We start from the raw sequence: 16,638 nt of genomic DNA, 5'->3' as shown, positions 1-16,638 counted from the left end.
CTCCAACCATAACGTATGGGAGTTATTATAAATATCATTTAATATTAAACCCAATCTAATATAATTAAATTAATAATGTTAATTAAACCATATGTAACATATAGTTGAATTAATAATTAACTAACTAATAAATTAAATATCATATATTTAATGTAATTTGAATCATATTCGAAAGATATTCGCTCACATAACCTATAGTTTTAATATGAATCATATTCATATTAAATTTTAGCCTATAGTATTTATATTAAGCTCATTCATATAATTGATATTTGAATTATTTTCAAATATTTATCTCTCTCATCAAACTTTAAAGTATAATACATCCATATATATTATATTAATTGCATCTCATACAATTAATTTCCTTTAATTAATTTGAACAATTCGAATCAATCCAAAATTATTTGATTCTTGTTTAATCTTTATTGAGCTAGCAAGGGGACCTTATGGACCTATAGATTAAACGTTTCAACTATACGAGATTAATTAATTAAACTCTTTAATTTAATTAATCAACCTTCATTAACTGTCGGCCACTCCACTAAAGATCGACAGTTGCACTCTTTGCACTGTAGATATATTTATGTGTCCATGAATATAATCAATCAATAGTAAGTTAACCTTTCAAAAATTGCTTGTAACTACAACTTGGTCAAATTACCGTTTTACCCATGTAGTTATTGCTAGACATACTTCAGTAAGCTGACCATTCCAGTCAGAACATGCTGACAATTCTCGCCAGACGTCCACCAAGTATGTTGACATTTTTCCAAGTACATAATCCAATGGTTTGAAATGTACTTTTTCCAAATCTACAATTAAATCATAAAAATATCATAAGCTCCTTATAACCTTTAAATAAGTCATGCTTATCTAAATCAAGTATTCAAAACTCATCGAAATAGATCATGCTTGAATTTTTTCAATAAACATACTTATTCAAATATATAATATCATAAGTATATATTTCATAATTTGAAACACTTGAAAATAAAACCACTGCAATAAGTCTAGCTCCTTTTTGAACCTCTAATTCCACCAACTTTCCTACTCCAAGACCAACTAATTCCAACTGGCCTTCAATTAAGCAACAACATCATCAAACCAATGCAAGGCAAAATTGATGGCAGTTGAGCGCATGGCAAGGTTGAATGCATAGAAAGGCTGGGTGCATGGCAAGGCTGGTGCCGAGACACACACTGAGCATTAGACATGCAAGGCTGGGAGGTAACTCACGCACAAGACATCAAGGTGTGGATCAGGTGTCGGGTACATTGATGGGCGTTAAGCAGGCAGTTCTCTAAGACAATATGTGATGGGCGTGCTATTGATCACAAGACAGACTAGCAAAAACAAGCATGCTCACTTGATAGAGTGAACATGCATAACTGATGCGTTATTTAATGCGGTGAATTTATGAAAGGAATTGTAGTGATGGAAATGCATTGTGCAACAAGTTTTCTCAGCAAAATTAAGTATAAATCTTACTGAGTTTCCTGGTAAGTCCAGGGTCGAACTTAGGGACTAAGGAAAACAATATGCGGTGATAATTTTTAAGAAGACTTTGCGGTAACAAGTAAATCAATGATTGGTTGGTTTGTTGTTTGCGATATAAAAAGTATGCAGCGGATTTGAGAAAAAGATTGATTATGCGGTAGATACACTTAGTATGGAGGAACGGGTTGAGAAGGTCTTTAGCTAACGTTTCCCGAGAATGCGTTCAAACTATGCGATCACGCTACACCCATGCGACAGCAAATCATTTTCCAATGCAACTGCGGTAACTCCTAATTCTAGAACACATGCGATGAATGGGATAATGTCCATAGAGATTATTTCTAAGTCTCTACTTTTTGCCTATGCAATGATGCAAGATGCATACAAAGACAAGGTGGCCGCATACAATCATAACCTATCTCTTGGATGCATGCATGCGTTAATAGTAACAGTGCTTATTCCTAAGCTCTTATCTCTTGATTATGCATTCTAATCTGACTCTCCCGAGCCGAGATTCTAACCTGACTTTTCCAAGCTTAGATTCTATCCTTAGACTACCCTCCCGAGTATCTCTAATGGACGAATGACGCATACATAATACAAGATAATCGCATAGAATGAAGATCCCCAGTTATGCTAGCTAAGTGCTTCTTAACCCATTCGACAGATTTAGCTACTCATGCGTAATAAATAGAGAGTGAATAGATATAAAGAAGTAAATTCCATTTCTATAGATAAGTTCAAAGTACAAAATGATAATGAAAGATAAGGATAGAGAGTCTGGTAGCAATACCTTGCTTCCCAAGGCTTTTACACTGTTAACTCTATTATATTCAAAAGATATTCCTGCTTCCGTAGGGATTGGCCCTCTCTCTGATCTTAACGCTTCCGACACTTTTCCAAGTTCACCAGAACGATCTCTCGGTACAATCTCACTTCTCTCGCTTCTGCCTTATAAAATAAAAGAAAAACTAAGAACAGGCTGCTTCTAACTATGGAGAAAATTATCTAACTATCGAACTCGACGAACCCATTCACTGAAGGTTGCCTTCGGTATTTATAGAGCTTCGGGGTGAAAGGCTTCTTCTCTCTTATGATTGCACTGATGGGATGACATTAATTCTCTATCTAATGCGTCGAATATTTGTCAATGAAAAGTTGAATGTACTTGATACAATAGTTCCTTAGCTGCTTGTCAACTTAATTCAGATTCGACCATCATTAGATTTCTGTCCCATCGTGATTTCTTATGCTTTTCACCCAGATGCGCCCACCAAGTTGCGCCGGCTCTATGCGCAACCTCCTTTGGCAGAAATTTGCAAACGCAAATCACCGCAAAGCCTTGCAGTAATGCTACGCTCGATCGTTGATTTCTTGTGATCACATTTTTCGCCTAGCGTCAACGCATATTCTGCACAAAAATACACAAGTTTACTATTTTCATGCACTGGACAAACGTGACTACAATGTTGTGAACTTAATGCTTTTTGGACGCAATTTTATATATTTTTTCAATGCAAACCTGCATTGTTTTATAATTTAGCACTATAGTAACGTGCATTTCTGTCCGTTATCAATAACACGACACTCTAATTCCATTAATTTGAGTAACAAGCATGCAAACTCAAAGTTTCCAATAGTAGGGTTTCAGTTTGAATACCTTTAATGATTTCCATTTGTTCCTTGCGATCTCCACGAAGTTGACCTTTAATTCTTGAAGTAGACTACCAAAAGAGTCTTCTCTACTAATCTAGGCCTTGGATTGAATGGTGGAACTCCAACTGAAAGGGGATTTAGATTGGTTTGGAGGGTTTGACAGAAAACTATTTTTCCACATAAATTTTCTCAAAAATTCAAATTGCATCCTATTAATTCTAATGAAATCTTAGGTATTTAATCAAATTAAGCATGCAAAAACTAATTAGTTAGCTATTTGACACTTCAAATAACACTAAATTTAGTGGTCTAGGTGTTTAATTTTAGGTAAATTCACTATGAATTTGATTTTTTGGAAAAAAACCACTAACAATCAAATTTCAAATTTTAATTTATTCTTAAACCTAATTAAATTCAACATAATGTAAATTGAATTTTAAAATTTGGAATTGATTTAATTCAATAATTAATTTAATTAATTAAATAATAATAATTTAGCAAATATTAAACTGATAGAAACACCTAATTTAAACATGAATCCCTATTCATGTAATCAATATTTAAATCGTTATTTAAATATATTGAACTCTCCAAATACATTTAAATTTAAATAAATTTAAACATTAATTACATTGAATATAATTATTCAAACCCTAATTTGAATTTGAATATTCCAATTCACTTAATATTCTAATATAAGGTTTAATACTTTTACGAGCTAGTAGAAGAACCTAATAGACCTACAGATCATGAGCTCCAATGATTTTAGATTAATTTTCTAAACTCTTTAAACCGAATTAATTAATATTCGTTAACTATCGAGACATATCATTATAACTCAGTAGTTGCACTCTCCTACATGTAAATATATTTTTTGTCAACTTGATTTAACCATAATCAGTAAGTCGATTCTTCACATGTCATTCGTATTTACAGCTAGGTCAAAATTATTGTTTTATCCCTGTAATACATCTTGCTCCTTAAGTCTCCACCGATCCTCTTTTGAACAATTGGTTTATGGTCCCACCAATAAACCAATTCTCTCTCTATCATGAGAGGGCAGGGCTTCTTTGTTCAAGACCACAAGTCAGTACTTAAAGGAACGACCTATCTGTTAATTCTAAGACAAGTAGGAGTGAATTCCTTCTCGTAGGACTATGTCCCCAACTATCTATCCGGTCTTACCTCTAAAATGGGAGGCTTATTGAATGATGATGTTGAACCATTCTCACCTATGTAGATTAAAGGATAATTCCGAATAAATAGAAGTTCATAGTTAGCTCAGGATTAAGATCGAGTTACCTTAGGTCATCAATTTGAATTAGTCTATTTTAACAGTAAGTGGTTGTTATAAACAAAAGTGACTATTTCGTGATCTGGTCTTATGCAAATGTTTTATGCATAGGATATGCTCACTCGCATGTCTCCACATGAATGACTTTGGGATCACATCGTTTGTATCAATACAAAGTGCATCGCATCTGTAGTGTCCCGAGGATAAAGTTCCCAACCTTATCCATATACTTATAGATCTTTTTGGCTATATACTAAAACTAGACCTCTTTTATGTCGCTACATAAAGTTTAAGTATTCTTCCTATAATTGTGGGTTTATTTATTGGATTTATAAATAAATATAATTCAATAACACTTTTATTGAATAAAGTCTCAATGATACCTTTATTATGAATAGAATATGTTTAATGTTTACTAACTGCGAGTTTTAGGACATTCCTAACACCATCGACAGGACAACCTCCCCTGCCTACCTTCTTCAACCTTCAGCCAACAACCTTCCTTCAAACCTGCCTATTTTTCATCACTTTTTCAATACTTAATTCATCAATTTCAATCCAAATTAATCCAATTTTTTTTCACAAAAATTTTAAACAACATATAATAAGCTTACCTCCAAATTTTGGCTTCTATTTTCTTCCCAAAAATCTAAAATCTCTCAAAATCCACAGTTTGCTCTGACTGCTCCAAAACTTAGACCAACCTTGACTTTTCTTCAAGTTTCAGTATTTTCTTGGTTGAATCTCAACATGGCAGCCTTTGGTCTTCTTCTTCACTGGTTCCTTTGAGTTTTGGCCACAAAATTTCCCCCTTTGCACAAATAGTTTTGGCAAATCGATATCCTTTTTCAGCTGCCTATTTATATCCTTGGCTGCATGTCCCTATTAATAGGAAGAAATGCACGTTATCATAGTGCTAAGTTCCTAAACAATGCTGGCTTGCGTTGATAAAATATGTTAAATTGCGTCCAAAAGTATTAAGTTTACAACATTGCGGTCGCAAGCGTTCATCGCATAGAAACAGTTGATTTTTGTATTTTTATGCAGAATATGCGTTGACGCAAGGCAGAAAGAGCGATCACAGGAACATTGGTCGAGTGTAGCATTACTGCAAGGCTTTGCGGTGATTTATGTTCACAAACATCTGCTCAAGAAGGATTGCCGCATAAGAGTCAGCACAACTTGGTGGGCGCATCTAGGTGAAAGCTATAATTAATCACGATGGGACAGAAAGCTGATGACGGTCGAATCTGAATTAAGCTGACAGCTGCTAACGATAACAAGTACATTCAACTTTTCGGTGACAAATATTCGGTTCATCATTCAGGGAATTAAAGTCATCCCATCTATGCAATCATAAGAGAGAAGTCGCATTCACCCCGAAGTTCTATATATACCAGAGGTATTCTTTAGAAAAGGGGTTCCACCAGTTAACGAATTCACCTGTTTATCAATTTATGAGCTTTTTCCTTGTCCATAGTTTTCTTTTATTTTTAAGGCGGAGCAAGGGAAGAGTAGAGACGCCGAAAGGGCGCTCAGGGCAACTCAAGAGATAATCCGGAGGCGTAGAAGTAGAGAGCAAGCCGACCGTCGCGAGAGCGAGATCATCTTTTGAACATGAGTAGAAAAGACAGTGTAAAAGCCTGGGAAGCAAAAGATTGCTACCAGGCTCTTTATTCTATTCTTGCATTGTTATTTTGTACTTCATCTTTATATTTATACAATGGAAGTTCTTATTCTATGCCTGTTCACTCTCTTAGCACGCATGAGTAGCTAAACTTGTCGAATGGGTTGAGAAGAACTAAGCTAACATGACCTATGATGTTTATTGCTTACGATTATCTTGTATTATACTGTGTCAAACATCCCTTTAAAGTTTTCCTGAAAATTACCACCGCAACCTGTTTTCCAGAGTTCCTAAGATCGACCCTAGACTTACCAAGAAATTCAACGGGGTTTACACTTGGATTTCATTGAGAAAACTTGAGTGTTCAATGCATTCCATCATCGCAATTCATCCAAAATTCTACATCATAAAATAACGCATCAAGTTTTTTGCGTCGTTGCCGAGGACTTCGACAAAATAGTATGCTAACGGTAATTTTTCTGATTTCTTTGTAGACTCTCAATCTCTGGAGAATTACGACCCGGAGATTGAGAGGACGTTTAGACGAAGATTAACAGACCGCCAACAACAACAGTCAGATAAAGAAGAGATGGCGGAGTAGCCTGAAAACGGAGCACTAAACGAAAACAACGTCATGGTGAATCCAATCCTGCTGGCAAACAATCACAATAGACCCATTAGGAACTATACATCATCAAACCTCAATGATTTCTCTCTAGGAATCATGAGGTCTACTCTAGATGGAAGCAGATTCGAAATGAAACCGATGATATTGCAGATGATCCAGACTGCAAGACAATTTGGAGGATGGCGTGGCGAGGACCTGTACACCCACCTCTGTAGCTTTATCCAAATCTGCAATACTTTTGTGTTTCCGAACATCTCTGCCTAAGAAGTTTGACTAACTTTGTTCCCATTTTCTCTTTGTGATCGGGTAAGAAAATGGACGTATTCCCTCGAGCCGGGAGAGATTACTTCATGAGAACAGGTCGTAGAGAAATTATGAAGAAATATTTTCAACCTACTGAGAATGCTAGACGAAGGAAACTAATCATGAATTTGAACAAGATATGGACGAATTGCTCAGCGATGCCTGGCCGAGATTTAAGAGGTTGGTCTAGGACTGTCCACACAACGGATTGCAAGACTACCTTTAGATGGAAATCTTTTATCATGGTTTAAATCTCGCTTCGTAGACCGCTGCCAATGCGATAGCTGCTGATGGTCTATTTGACAAAATGTATGATGAGGCTAAGAACATCTTGGATCGCATCTCTAAGAACCACGAGGATTGGAGAGAGAATGATCAGAGACTGAGAATCAAGGATAACGATGCAAGTAATGGTACTATTACTTCACTACAGAATCAGATGACCGCAATGATGAACTTAATTCAGGGAATTGCGATCAACAATCCAACACCGCAAAATGGGCAAATCAATGCAATTATTCAAAACACCACAAGTTGTGCGACTTACGGTAATGGGCATGCAATGGAAGAATCCCATAGAATCCACAGTCTATTTACTTTGTGAAAATAATCCATTTTCGAATACTTACAACCCCGGGTGAAGAAACCACCCTAATTCTATATGGAAGAATCAATAGCAGAATTTCCAACTTGTGGCGCAGAGAGAAGGACCACCTGGATTCTTCCCATGCAATAACGGTCAGACAAGCAATCAAGCCAGTAACTTGCAATCGACGCAATATTCCTCCCTGGAAAGCCTATTGAAGAAGTATATAGAGAAAAACGAATCTGTGCTTCAAAGTCAGGCTACGTCCATCTGCAATCTAGAATTACAGATGGACCAGATTGCAAGTGTGCTAAAGAACAGACCGCAAGGGGCTTTGCCGATTTCAACAGAACTTCCACACAACCCGGGGGGATCAAGTAAAGAACAATGTCAGGTTGTGACATTGCGGAGTGAAAAAACTGTGAAGGGATAAAGTAAGAAGCCGAGCCGGACTGCTCCCATTGCGTTGGAACATGAAATTGCAGTGACACAAGAAGAAGAAGGAGAAAAAGAAGCAATAGAGCTAGAAGTTGCGTCCACCTCAAAGCCAACAGAGAAGGAGACCGTGAGAGTGCAGCTGGCACCTTTCCCGCAGAGACTAAGAAAGAAAAAGAACGAAGAGGTAAAGTACCAATGCTTTCTGAATATGTTAAAACAATTACATATTAACATTCCATTCAATGAAGTGATTGAAGAGATGTCTGCCTACGCAAAGTTTCTGAAGGATATGGTAACCAAGAAGAGGGGAGCTGGTAACTTTGCCACGGTGGCTTTAACACAGAGTTCGTGTAACGACCCTACCCCCTAGGACTTAAGTTAGGCCGTTACTAAATACATGCATGCATGGAACTCAAAACGACACTCGGTTATGGCGAAATAAATGCTAATTAAATAAGGTAAGTTCAAAAGACTCTCATTAAATTCAAATACTAAAACAATACAGGGTACCCATAAATCATAAAGGATAGTAAATGAGTCTGAAAAACGATTCTTAAAGTAAGTTTTAAACATCAAAACTAAAAGTTAAGAAAAACATGAAAAGAACTCTAAATTTCATGATGTGGAAGCGTAAAAACTAGTCCCAGTGGCTCGATCACGAATTCCGCTTGTCCATCGCTAGTGCATCTCTACCCTTACCTGAAACAACAACATGAGAAAGAATGAGTATAAAATGCTCAGTACGTAACCCCACTACTGGGGTCAGGTTGGGCATCTATGTCCTCTAGATACCCACCTCTCGTTAAACTTATAAACTGCTCTAGTCCTCATGGGACACATATGCACATGAAACAATAAGAAGATTGAGTCCTATCCTACTGTAGTTAAGTATGCCCACTACCTCTGGTGAATACCGAAGGAAACACAAACTGGTGAATCTCGAAGGAAACACAAAATCTAATGGGAATCTAACTAATCAGTAAGGACATTTGCACAGTCCCATCATCATAATCATCACTGTACGAATCTATGATATACATATAAACCTCAACATCATGGCTCTATAACATACACATATACCTCAACATCATGGTTCTACAACATATATGTATACCTCAACATCATCAGATCAAATACAACCATGGAAGCACATACCATCCCATACTAGCATTCAAGTGTCTATGTGCATAAATAAATCATTCGGATCTCGTAACAGAACATACTTTAGTCATGTTATACTATCAATCTTTCATGCTATCATTCTGCCATAACCTTCATTTAACATGCTAGCATACATCTAATGCCTGACCCGTGGGTAGTTCCAGTAGTAAGATTACTTACCTTGATATTAAGTCGAACCAAAAAGCAATTGAATCTTTGTGAAATTCTTGAATCCTTAATCAAGCCTAAACATAAACCAAGCTTTAAAATTAATAGATAAGGCCAAAATCCAAATACTTAAATATTACAAAATATTTCCAGATAACCTTACCTAAGGTGTGGTCCAATTCGAATTCATCTTCCAAACCTCCAATTTTAAGCCCAAAACTTACCAAAACTTGCTAAAACAAAATACAACTTCACTGAACAACACTTCAATACCTTCACAAACTTGAATCCAAAGTTGAAACACAATGGGTATCAACCAATTGATGCCAAAAGTAAATGAGTATTCAAGAATCAACCGAAAAAAAACCAAACGGCAAAAATCTTACCCAAATCAATAGATCCAGTGACGAAAAAAGAAAATGACGCTTGAGCAGTGGTGGACGGAGGTCATAAAGAAGAAACTGATGCGGCAGCTTTGGGCGGCGTCGGACGGGCTCACGACGTGAGGAAGAAAAGGGGGGTGGGGTTTGACTTTTTTAAAAACCAATAATAATAATAAAAAATAATAAAAAAGGAAGTAAATACAATTACATTTCATTCCTTTCCGTTTTATACTATTAAATTCCTTTCCATTTCAAAAGAAAATTAATTCCTGCCATTAATTTTCAAATTGAATTTCAAATTGAATAATTTCATGCCAACAATTAAATTTCCGTACTTATACTTAAAGTCCAAAATTCCAAAAATGCCCTCCAACAAATAACAATTACTGAAATTCAAAATAATAAAGTTACTGAAATTACATTATTATTAAAAAAAATGTGCGGGGTGTTACATTTTTCCCTCCTCAAAGAACTTTCGTCCTCGAAAGTTCATTCTTCAAAAAGCTCCGGGTACTGGGCCTTCATCTCAAGCTCTTGCTCCCAGGTAGCCTTCTTGAACTGGTGATTCTGCCACAGAACTTTCATAAAAGCAATTTTCGGCGATGCAATGTTTTTACCTCTCCAGCGAGGATCTCTATAGGTTTCTCCTCGTAGCTCAAGTTATCATTCAATTGTAAGGGCTCGTAATCAACTACATGGGACGAGTCTATCACATACTTCCTTAGCATCGAAACATGGAAGACATTATGAACTAAAGACAGTGTTGGGGGCAATGCCAAACGGTAAGCTACTGGGCCAACTCGTTCCAGGACCTCGAAAGGTCCAATGAATCTTGGACTCAACCTTCCCTTCCTGCCAAACCTCAGAATACATTTCATGGGTGCCACTTTTAAGAACATTTTCACACCAGTCTCAAATTCCAGGTCCTTATGTCTTACATCGGCGTAGCTCTTCTGTCTGCTCTGAGCTGGTTGCATATGAGCTCTGATCTTCTGTATTGCCTCATTTGTGGTCTACACTAGCTCAGGACCTAGCAACTTCCTCTCACCAACCTCACCTCGACATACTGAAGACTTGTAATTCTTTCCATATAGGGCCTCAAATGGCAATGTGCCAGTGGCAGTCTGATAGCTATTATTATATGCGAATTCCATTAAATGCAAGTGAGCGTCCTAACTCCTTGAAAACTCTAATGCACAAGCACACAACATATCTTCCAATATCTGGTTCAGACGTTCTATTTGACCATCAGTCTATGGGTGAAAATTGTACCAAAATCCAATCGAGTACCCAATGCTAACTAGAGACTCTTCAAAAAAAAAAAAAAAAAAAAAAAACTAGATGTAAAACGAGGGTCATCGTTTGACATAGCTGAAACTAGCACTAAAAGAGGTGTAAAAACCCCTTCCATAAATAACTATGAAACTTAAGATGTTGAAAATCAGCAATACTTCTACACGTCCGATCTGAGAACTGTGAAAACACTCATGAAGTTAAGAAAGTCTTATATACTAAAAACATATATCTGAGCCTACCATGTCACAGGGAAAACTTCATATGTGCAGTGAAGAAACTGGTCATACTATATAATGTGTCATCTGAAGATACGTACCAGAACAAATCTAGTCAACTGAAAACTGCTTCTACTCTAGAAGCGCCAACTGCGATGTCTTACCTAGGGTCTACATGCCTGAGAATAACTCTGTCTAATTAAGTCTCACATTCATGAGAAACTCATCATGAGGCTCTACGCTGTCATGAGCTATAAAACTTGCTTGAGCCATCCTCATATTATTCTTTAGGCTTGAAACAATCACATATCATTACTTAGACCCCACTGCGAACGAGTCCAGAATTCCCTCCGAAAATGAGGTTTTAAAGTCCCTGGATGCTAAAGCATAAGTCAATTGATAACACATTTTTATAACCTCGTAATAACCGTAATTGATCCTGGAAGCCAACTTTTTTTTTTTAACGATAAGACCTTCTTGATTCATAAGTCCTAGCTTGGATTACTCGTACACCCTAAAGCTAGTTAACTCATTGCCCATGCAAGAGAATACATACTATCTTGCAATGCTCCAAACCCACGTTTAGTAACTTCATACTATCAACTCAACTTTATTGCCAAGTCTATCCCTTATACCAATGGTTATATTGGAAGATCCAACTTACTTACTTTTGTGCATATACCATTATTGTGTCCCTCGAGTTGGATTATTTTCTTTTCTCAATCAAATTGATGGTCTTGCTAGTTCATGTTTCCAACACTTGCACACAAAGTCAAAATCCCTTAAATCTTACTAATGCCCTCAATGTTTTACGTCTTAACTAATGAAGCCTCAATATACCATATCAATAATTCTCGAACATTTACTGTTACTAGTAACTCCATTTTAACTTATCCCTTCTCAATCTTCTATTTCGGTAACAGATTCTTATGTTAAAACAAAGTTCCATACCAATCACCTACATAAGTTATCTTTCCATCTAACACATATTGTCCTAAAGTTCCACATAATAATGAGGTATTCTTCTTTTACATCAAAACAAATACCTTGTAACCCCTCTTATCAAGCCTTCAAACCATAATTAACTAAGAATTTCGAACACATTAAATTTCTTTCCCTTTCCAAAAGAATAAACTTTCTTGGATACTTTTCTCTTATCCACACTTATCTCTGATAAAACCACTAAATTCAAGACACCTCCTTTTTTTTTTTCCACTTTCCATGTGGAACATAATCTCTTTATTAAATTATATTTTACTTAACTCCTCCATAAATCTTATCTCTCTCACTAAGAATTTCCATCTTGTAGAATTCCTCTTTGCCAATTTGCATACGTTTAAAACTCCAAAAGACTTTTGTTTCTTCAAATCTGTCTAACTTGGATCTCCTTAACACAATAAGGCTCTGGGTTTAGTCTAGGTATACTAAAATAATTCTTCAACCTAAACAAATAACACCTTGCTTTAACCCCTTTAAGCTCAAGGTCATGTCCAACTATTTTAGCTTCCTTTAATGACATCTACTTCGCCAGATATTCCAAAAGAATCCTTCATATCATTACACATACTTGACCTAGTCTATCAAGTCGTAGTATTACCCAAATGATTATGACTTATGAATCCTTTCTAAAATTCTTCTCGAAATGTTGGGTTCTTAATACATCAAAACCTTCTAGACTCTTTTTCTTTTCCTCCTTATTCATAAAACAACTTTTAACCTTATACTTGAGTACTGGCCTTTGTATTTATACTACCATCCATTACACTATCCAACATAAAACATAACACTAGTCCTTGATCAATTCTTGTCTCGACAATTTTATTCTTTGGCTTAAACATTTAAATACCTTCATTCCCAAATTGTCATAACTCTACATAGTTTCATCAACCTTTAACATTGCTGAACTGAGGTATATATTTGTTTGTTTCTAACATAATTTCCATGAGATTAACTAGTGCCAAGTGACCTCTTAATTTACTCTATTTTATTTTTCTTCTTTTGTAGTGTCGTACCTAATAATCCTCTTATCATAACTTCTAACGAGTCACTGACCTAGCATTAGAACATAACTGGTGCATTAAAACTAAACAAATATTTTAATGCACAACTATCATAAAACTTGTAATTGATAAGACATACCTGGTGATGATGAGGAATTTGTTCATGGGCCACAGAGACAATCTAGACTTACATAGTAAGTCGGTCTACAGAAACCAAAACATGGGCTCTGATATCAACTGTAACGACTCGACCCCCTAGGACTTAAGTTAGGTCGTTACTAAATACATGCATGCATGGAACTCAAAACGACACTCGGTTATGGCGAAATAAATGCTAATTAAATAAGGTAAGTTCAAAAGACTCTCATTAAATTCAAATACTAAAACAATAGTAGGGTACCCATAAATCATAAAGGATAGTAAATGAGTCTGAAAAACGATTCTTAAAGTAAGTTTTAAACATCAAAACTAAAAGTTAAGAAAAACATGAAAAGAACTCTAAATTTCATGATGCGAAAGCATAAAAACTAGTCCCAGTGGCTCGATCACGAATTCCGCTTGTCCATCACCAGTGCATCTCTACCCTTACCTGAAACAACAACATGAGAAAGAATGAGTATAAAATGCTCAGTAAGTAACCCCACTACTGGGGTCAGGCTGCGCATCTATGATCTAGATACCCACCTCTGGTTAAACTTATAAACTGCTCTAGTCCTCATGGGACACCTATGCAAATGATACAAGAAGGAGACTGAGTCCTATCCTACTATAGTTAAGTATGCCCACTACCTCTGGTGAATCTCGAAGAAGACACAAACTGGTGAATCCCAAAGGAGACACAAACTGGTGAATCCCGAAGGAGACACAAACTGGTGAATCCCGAAGGAAACACAAACTGGTGAATCCCGAAGGAGACACAAACTGGTGAATCCCGAAGGAAACACAAAATCTAATGGGCATCTAACTAATCAGTAAGGATATTTGCACAGTCTCAACATCATAATCATCACTGTACGAATCTATGACATATATATAAACCTCAACATCATGGCTCTACAACATACACATATACCTCAACATCAAGGTTCTACAACATACATGTATACCTCAACATCATCATATCAAATACAACTATGGAAGCACATACCATCTCATACTAGTATTCAAGTGTCTATGTGCATAAATAAGTATTCATATCTTGTGATAGAATATACTTTAATCATGTTATACTATCAATCATTCATGCTATCATTCTGCCATAACCGTCATTTAACAAGCTAGCATACATCTAATACCTAGCCCATGGGCAGTTCTAATAGTAAGATTACTTACATTGATATTAGGTTGAACCAAAAAGCAATTGAATCTTTGTGAAATTCTTGAATCCTTAATCAAGCCTAAACATAAATCAAGCTTTAAAATTAATAGCTAAGGCCAAAATCCAAACACCCAAATATTAAAAAATATTTCCAGATAACCTTACCTAAGGTGTGGTCCAATTCGAATTCACCTTCCAAACCTCCAATTTTAAGGCCAAATAATTAGCAAACCAAACTCTTCTTCATCTTGAATGAAATTCTTGAATCAACCCCCTAATCATAATTTGAAATTAGGCTTACATGATTAAAGCTTGAATCAAATACATACTTCAATACCAATGTCTCAAATAAATTATCCATATGTAGCTTCGCAAAAAAAATCACTTCCAAATGACTTTACTAAAATTTCTCAACAACCAAAATTAATCCACAAGAGGGTCATCAAAGCATAAAACTTACTAAAACTCGCTAAAATAAACTCCAACTTCACTGAACAACACCTCAATACCTTCACAAACTTGAATCCAAAGTTGAAACACAATGGGTATTAACCAATTGATGCCAAAAGTAAATGAGTATTCAAGAATCAACCAAAATAAACCCAAACGGCAGAAATCTTACCCAAATCGATAGATCCAGTGACGGAAAAAACAAACAACGCTTGAGCAGTGGTGGATGGAGGTCATGAAGAAGAAACTGACGCAACGGCTTTAGGCGGCGTCGTATGAGCTCACGACGTGAGGAAGAAAAGGGGGTGGGGTTTGACTTTTTTTTTAAAAAAAAATAAATAATAGTAATAAAAGAAAAAAAAAAAGTAAATATAATTACATTTAATTCCTTTCCGTTTTATACTATTAAATTCCTTTTCGTTTCAAAAGAAAATTAATTCCTGTCATTAATTTTCAATTTAAATTTCAAATTGAATAATTTCACGCCAACAATTAAATTCCCGCACTTATACTTGAAGTCCAAAATTCCAAAAATTCCCTCCAACTAATAACAATTATTGAAATTCCAAATAATAAAGTTACTGAAATTATATTATTATTAAAAAAATGTGCGGGGTGTTACAGTTCAAAATCAATCATTCCACCGAAGATGAGCGATCCTGGGAGCTTTACTATACCTTGCTCCATAGGAGGACTGTATATCGGGCAAGCATTGTGTGACCTTAGAGCCAGCATTAATTGGATGCCTCTGTCAATCTTTAAGCAGTTGAATGTGGGGCAACTTGCACCCACAACCGTGACTCTCCAACTGGCCGATAGATCTCTGGTGCATCTAGAAGGAAAGGTGAAGGACGTGTTGATCACCATTGACAAATTTATCCTACCAGCCGACTTCATCATCTTGGATTACGAGGCCGACAAAGATGTGCCCATCATCCTGGGGCGACCATTTTTATCAACAGGTCGTGCCTAGATTGATGTGCAAAAAGGAAGATCACTTTGAGCATCAATGGACAGAAGCCCAAGTTCAACATAATCTGTGCCATGAAGTTTCCTGATGAAGAAGACCTACATGACTCAGACGACGACCAGAATTTGATTGAAGAAGAAAAGTTTGACTAAGAGAATGAAGAAGAGGATGCAAGCGCATCCATTGCTGCCTGTAATGTGATCATAACAAAACCAAGCAATGAAGAAAAGATGATTGCAAACCAAGAAGAAGAGCCAACAGAAAAAAAAAAAAAAAAGAAAAAAAAAGAAAGAAAAACAACGCAACCGTCCCTAGTAGAACCACTAGCATTGGAATTAAAGACCCTACCGAATCATTTAAAGTATGTGTTTTTGGGGCAGAATAAGAAGCTCCAGTAATTATTTCCTCTGAACTCAACGAAGATCAGGAGAATGCGTTGATGAGCATTCTGAGGAAACATGTATGAGCAATTGGCTGGACGCTTGCTGACATTTGAGGAATCAGCCCAGCGTACTGTATGGACTAAATTCGTCTTGAAGAAGACCGCAAAGCAACGATCGAACATCAGCGTAGACTTAACATGCGATGAAATAGGTCGTTAAAAAGGAGATCATTAAATGGTTAGATGCGGGCATTATTTATTCT

General features: G+C 36.2%; 1 protein-coding gene across 1 annotated transcript; it reads right to left on the bottom strand.

Moving 5' to 3' along the window:
• Positions 1-10,233: 10,233 nt before the first annotated feature.
• On the bottom strand, positions 10,234-10,750 carry LOC150037132 (uncharacterized). The gene is made up of 3 exons (XM_090311888.1): positions 10,683-10,750; positions 10,362-10,596; positions 10,234-10,311 (listed from the first exon to the last, which is right to left on the bottom strand). Exons 1-3 carry the CDS (start codon positions 10,748-10,750, stop codon positions 10,234-10,236), a joined length of 381 nt encoding a protein of 126 aa, XP_090168014.1.
• Between the last annotated feature and the right edge of the window lie 5,888 nt (positions 10,751-16,638).

The sequence above is a fragment of the Benincasa hispida genome, chromosome 3, assembly GCF_027475165.1.
Source record: "Benincasa hispida cultivar pf3 chromosome 3, pf3_genome.v1.1, whole genome shotgun sequence".
Lineage (NCBI taxonomy): Eukaryota > Viridiplantae > Streptophyta > Magnoliopsida > Cucurbitales > Cucurbitaceae > Benincasa > Benincasa hispida.
This window is presented reverse-complemented; position numbering and strand designations above follow the sequence as displayed.

Excerpts from the sequence above, each read along its gene's own strand:
- LOC150037132 (XM_090311888.1), bottom strand. The coding sequence starts at position 10,750 with ATGAGGCAATACAGAAGATCAGAGCTCATATGCAACCAGCTCAGAGCA. Across the intron at positions 10,597-10,682 it reads GACAGAAGAGCTACGCCGAT|GAAGGGAAGGTTGAGTCCAA; the intron begins GTAAGACATAAG and ends GAGGTTTGGCAG. Across the intron at positions 10,312-10,361 it reads TAGAGATCCTCGCTGGAGAG|AATCACCAGTTCAAGAAGGC; the intron begins GTAAAAACATTG and ends GTTCTGTGGCAG.